General features: G+C 31.7%; 1 protein-coding gene across 1 annotated transcript in view; it reads left to right on the top strand.

The window, feature by feature from the left end:
• The window catches only part of LOC119587454 (WD repeat-containing and planar cell polarity effector protein fritz homolog), an 8094-nt gene that overhangs the window by 6756 nt on the left and 812 nt on the right, over nucleotides 1-526 (top strand). Inside the window, exon 3 of the mRNA XM_037936182.1 lies at nucleotides 188-326. Within this exon, the coding sequence (XP_037792110.1) occupies nucleotides 188-326 (139 nt within the window). The remainder of the gene's footprint in view (nucleotides 1-187; nucleotides 327-526) is intronic.

The following is a 526-nucleotide window of genomic DNA, read 5'->3' as shown; positions in this document are numbered from 1 at the left end:
AACTAATTCACTAGTACTGGGTACATGCATTGGCCTTTTTTTACTATTATTGATATCATAGACCAAAAAAAAATCTGTAAAGAAAAATTATACTTCCACTTCTGACAGGAGAAACTGAGTCAGTCTAAAATAGTTTAAAACTACACATTTCTATTAAACTGATTTTGATATTTGCCATTCCTTAAAGATACCAGGACAAAAATACTGTGTGTAAGGAGCGGGTTTACTATGAGGACAAACGTCACTATTTGGAAGCTAGGGGTATTATGGTCACGCCAAAAAACAATCGGCCCAGCAAGCTACGAGAGGCACTACGTGAATTAGAGGTTTGTATTGACATCAATTTTTATTTTGTATGTAGATTTACATATCTAGGACTATGTGTTGTTTTTATGCTCTATACTATATTTTATTTAATAAGACTGCACACTTAGTATAGAGCAATACTCCAATATATGTTGTATATACTTAAAAGATTAGATGCAGTTTTCAAATGTATATTGTGTTAAAGAAAATTATTCTCGTG

This window comes from Penaeus monodon, chromosome 22 (genome assembly GCF_015228065.2).
Source record: "Penaeus monodon isolate SGIC_2016 chromosome 22, NSTDA_Pmon_1, whole genome shotgun sequence".
Lineage (NCBI taxonomy): Eukaryota > Metazoa > Arthropoda > Malacostraca > Decapoda > Penaeidae > Penaeus > Penaeus monodon.
Note: the sequence above shows the minus strand (reverse complement) of the source record. Positions and strands in the feature narration are given on the sequence as shown.